Source organism: Micropterus salmoides, unplaced genomic scaffold, assembly GCF_014851395.1.
Source record: "Micropterus salmoides isolate LMB-PRFRI ecotype aquatic unplaced genomic scaffold, ASM1485139v1 Ms_hic_scaffold_3051, whole genome shotgun sequence".
Lineage (NCBI taxonomy): Eukaryota > Metazoa > Chordata > Actinopteri > Centrarchiformes > Centrarchidae > Micropterus > Micropterus salmoides.
The window spans coordinates 4765-9054 of NW_024042320.1; the positions used below are offsets into that span (position 1 = coordinate 4765).

The 4290-nt window shown below is 48.2% G+C and overlaps 1 protein-coding gene across 1 annotated transcript; it reads right to left on the minus strand.

The window, feature by feature from the left end:
• Positions 1–2038: 2038 nt before the first annotated feature.
• Positions 2039–4033, minus strand: LOC119883965 (C-type mannose receptor 2-like; the record flags this gene model as incomplete). Its single annotated transcript, XM_038694457.1, has 5 exons — positions 2039–2296; positions 2595–2830; positions 3266–3365; positions 3461–3658; positions 3863–4033. Coding segments are annotated over 5 exons (963 nt in total), but the record flags the coding sequence as incomplete, so codon positions are not given.
• Between the last annotated feature and the right edge of the window lie 257 nt (positions 4034–4290).

A 4290-nucleotide genomic window follows, 5' to 3' on the forward strand; every position in this document is an offset into this window, starting at 1 on the left:
GTCCAAACCACCCCCTCTCTTCTGTTGAATTTGGAGGGCGGGTTTTGAACTGTAGTCGATACCCATCTATGGCAGTGCGCAGGACCCGCGGAGAAATGTTCGTCAGGCTCCGCCAAGCGTCTGCAAAGTCTGCCAACGGAACCAGCCCCTCGGGGCTGGTGGTCGGTGTCTCGTGTGATCTTCTGGTGGACCCCTGAAGCCCCAGAACGGCAGGGGGGAGCCGCCGAAGATCCACGGTGAGTGAGTCGGGATGCCGTCCGCCTGCAGACCCTCGGGGCAGGCAGTACGGCGCGGACTCGGTGGTGGCAGGTGCGTCCTGAACGTGTAAACGGCGGGATAACATCACCTGTTGCCACGGCGGAGGGGACCTCGGTCGGCCTCCGGGGGAGGTGGGGGGGGGGGGGGGGCGGGAGGGGAGAAAGACTCCCCTACCCCGGTCTTCCCTGAGCTCCGTCGGGACTGGATGACGGTCCTCAGATCGCGTCTCTCAGACGGCTGAGGGTGAGAGCGCCGTCTCGCTGCCCCAGCTCCTCGTGGGGCCCCCGAGAAGCGACACTCTGCTTCCCTCCTCTCCGTAGGAGCTCATAGAGGGAAGGGACCTACGCCTGGCAGCCTCAGCTGCCTTGGGTCCAGACCGGCGAGGGAGGTACTGGCGGAACGCTTCGCACTGCGTCTAACGCTTCGTGGTTCTGCGAAGCTCCGCCAGATCTTCCTCGGAGGGACCCCCCCTCTGAACCATCTCCTGTAGCAGGTTGGCTTGGTAGGCTTGAAGCACCGTGGTGTGCAAGCTCGCACCTGCCTGGCCCGCTGCCATGTACGCCTTCCCCACAAGCGTGGATGTGGTGCGACATGGTTTGGATGGTAATGCCGGCTTCTCCAGGGAGGACGCAAGTCGAGGGGAGAGATAGCTCGCAAGCTCATCCTCCACCCGAGGCATCCTCCCATAACCACGGTCCCTAACCCCCATCACATTACTGTAGTTCAGTGATCGGGGTGTGGAAAGCCGTGTAGAGAAGGGTCTGCCCCATGATTTACTCAGTTCATCATGTAAATCAGGAAAGAATGGCAGAGACCGGCATGGAGGTGGCGTGTGGTGCTTAAGAAACCTTTCATCAAGCTACCACTAGCCTGTGGTGTCTGCTCCTCCCGTGGCCAGTTGATGTTGAGCTTAGCCACGGCTCTAGTCACCACCTCCAGCAGCACGTCATAGTCGGGCGCGGCCAGATGACGCCGCCCCGACACCCGGAAGTCATCGTCCACTGCGCTGAGCACGTCCGCCTCCTCGGAGTAGGATTGCTGCAGCGTCTCCGGATCCAAAACCGCGAGCGGGAGAAGCCGAGAACGGGCTCCCGAACGAGGAAAGGAAGCGTCGGAGCCAGCCTCAGCTGTCCCGAAATCCTCCGACAGATCACGCTGTGAACCCATGAGTGAAGCCGCCGGGCCGCCTCAGCGGCCGCAGGGCCCACACCACGGGGAAAACACATCCGGCCATCCTCGGAAAAGAGAGCCATGCGGGACCTCAGTACCCGCACGGAAAGGGCTTCGCAACGGGCGCAGGCAGCCCCCTCGAGAGCTGCCCGTGCGTGCTCCATCCCCAAACATGAGACACACATCTCATGAGAATCTCCATCCGTGATGTACCGAGGGCAAGAAAAAACACACCTTCTGTACATCTGGTTGCCGGACATGCTGGTAGACTTCTTCTTCAGGTAAGACATACTGCTTGTAGGACTGGAGCTTTCTTCAAACAACATACAGAGCGCCTGCTGAATAAAAAAAAGCTAATGATGAGTGTGTACAGGTGTGCTTTATACTCCTCCGGTTATTCCGTCACACCTTACCGTTCTAGCAACAGGCCAATAGGATTGGAGTCATTTCATTCACGTTCAGACCTGCTTCGCCTAGAGGCGTTCCCATAGTGTTGTAACAGACACAGTTCGAGTTCCCTCGAAGGGGAACTGCTATTGCTGGTAAGTTCTATTAACTGTCCAGTAGATTCCCAAGTTGCAAGAAGAAAATGTTATGTCAAACATCTTACCAGTAAATGCAGTAATGCTCACTCCGCTGCTTCTGATGTTCTCAAACACAGAGTAGAGAGTGAATGTGTATTCAGTTGCAGCAGTGAGAGATGAGACTGTGTAAGTTACTGGTCCATCTCCATCTGGTGCAGTGATGTTGATCTCTGCATCATTAAACTGGAGAATAAAGCTGATGTTGTTGTTCACTTTATTCCACTGCAGAGTGATGCTGGTCTCATCTTGTGCTATTGATCTGAAGCTTTCTGCGTTTGGAGGAACTGAGACAGAATATTGATGTTAAACATTCACTTTACAGACAAGAAAAGTAATATCTTTAGGAATGTCATTTTTAAATACTGTGCTTCTTACAACCTGATCACTAGATTTCCACATGTTCACAGGTTTATCTGCTGTATATAACCTTCTAAACAGCATTTAGCAGAAGAACGTTAAAAATACAGATCATTCTTGTTTCTGCTTTAACAGACTTGCCCATGTGCACAAATCTAAACGTAAACTGCCTAAATGCAACAATGACTCTTTATACAGTATGTGAGCAGAAATAAAATGCATTACTTGTTGAGTAACAGATGAACGGGAAAGTGAGGGAGCAGTTATCATCTGACCACAGTCCTGAGTTATTGAACGCTGTGGTGACACACTGCTCTGTGCTGTCTGTTTGCCCATAGGCCCAGTTTTGAAACAGAGACGTGCTCCCATCAGACCACAGTCGTTCCCAGTGCAGACCGATCCACAATAAGTAAACATCTACCAGTTTTGAGATGATGTCATTTTCTGCCTGATTTCGTATGCTGTGGGAGAAACAGTAGCATATACACATCAAGGGTGAGTTGAGTATATCTGAAGAGGTAAAACATAACAGACAAAAGAAAATCAGACAATGCAGTGCATTGTTAGTGATTGTTGGGAAATATAATATTGAAGCTTATGTGATCATTTTAGAATTTGGTAATGTGTTCTACCACCTGACAACGTAGCTGTTAATTAACATCTTAAAATCACCTATCGTTGTGATACTTCTATTACCAATACTGTCTAGTCATCACAATGTTCATCATCATCATTCTACGTGACTCAGCCCCAAGTGCCTTACAGTCATAAAAACGATTCAAATCATCTGTCAACAAGCTGAATTTCATCAACAGAACATACAGCAGTTCTTAAGTAGTTGTTTCAGTACTGTATTATTTTGTATGTGTTGGAGTCTTCATCAGTGCACACTGTACCTGGCTAGATCGACGTAATTCTCCCTGCAGTAGCTCTGAGCTTCGATCCAGTTCAAAAGTTTGTCAATCTTTACAAAGGATGATGTGTCATTTACTGAACCTGGAAATATATTAATAAAGATAAGTTATTAACAATGTGCTATGCAGAAGATCTATTTAGCCCTTTTTTCATTTTTACGATATAAGAAAACTCACCGTTGTAGCACACAAAGGGTTGAATGTTGTTGCAATTTATGTTATACCAAACGTTGATTCCAATCCCCACACATTCCTGTCCATTTACGGGATGTCCAGCAGCCCAGTTTCTAAACCCAGTATCTGCTTCACCATAGAAGCTGTTGTCACTCAGAGACCATCTCCAGTCTTTATTATAGAGGCCTATCCAAGCCTTGCCTGTTAAAAACAGATTTTTTTTATTTAACACCTGAAATTTGCTGGTGAATTAATTTAAAATGTAAATTACTTCATTGACCACCCCTTAAATTATGTGTCTCCTCTATTTTTCATTGAGGGCTTTTGTTGCCTGGCTATTGTGTACATACATATGATTATACATACTGTATGTTTATTTATATGTTTCCAATATTGAGAACTTGCCTCTGTAGCTCGGTGTGGTGCGGAGTACGGTACTGACGTCAGATATGGTTTCTATGGTGGCCAGGTCAGTGTAGACCTGTCTGCAGAAGCTCTGAGCTTCAGTCCAGTTCAGTGGCGTATTCACAAAGTAGTATTGACGAGTTTGCTCAGAGGCAACATTGACCAGTGCTCCTGAAACAAAGCATGGTTAGTTTTTTATAACTTAATTATTTTATAAAGCATTTTGACTCTTTCTCAGTGAACATTAAGAGGCACTATGCATCAGCCATCCTGTGGGACTTTACAATACCTTTTCTTTGTTGGTAAGATTTTTGTATGCTATGTAGAACACAGCCAGATTCCCTTTTGTTTCATTCATGTCGAGGAGGTGAGTTCATACCCAAAAGCAGAAACTGCCTGTCTGAAAAGGCCTTCAACCCACAACTCAA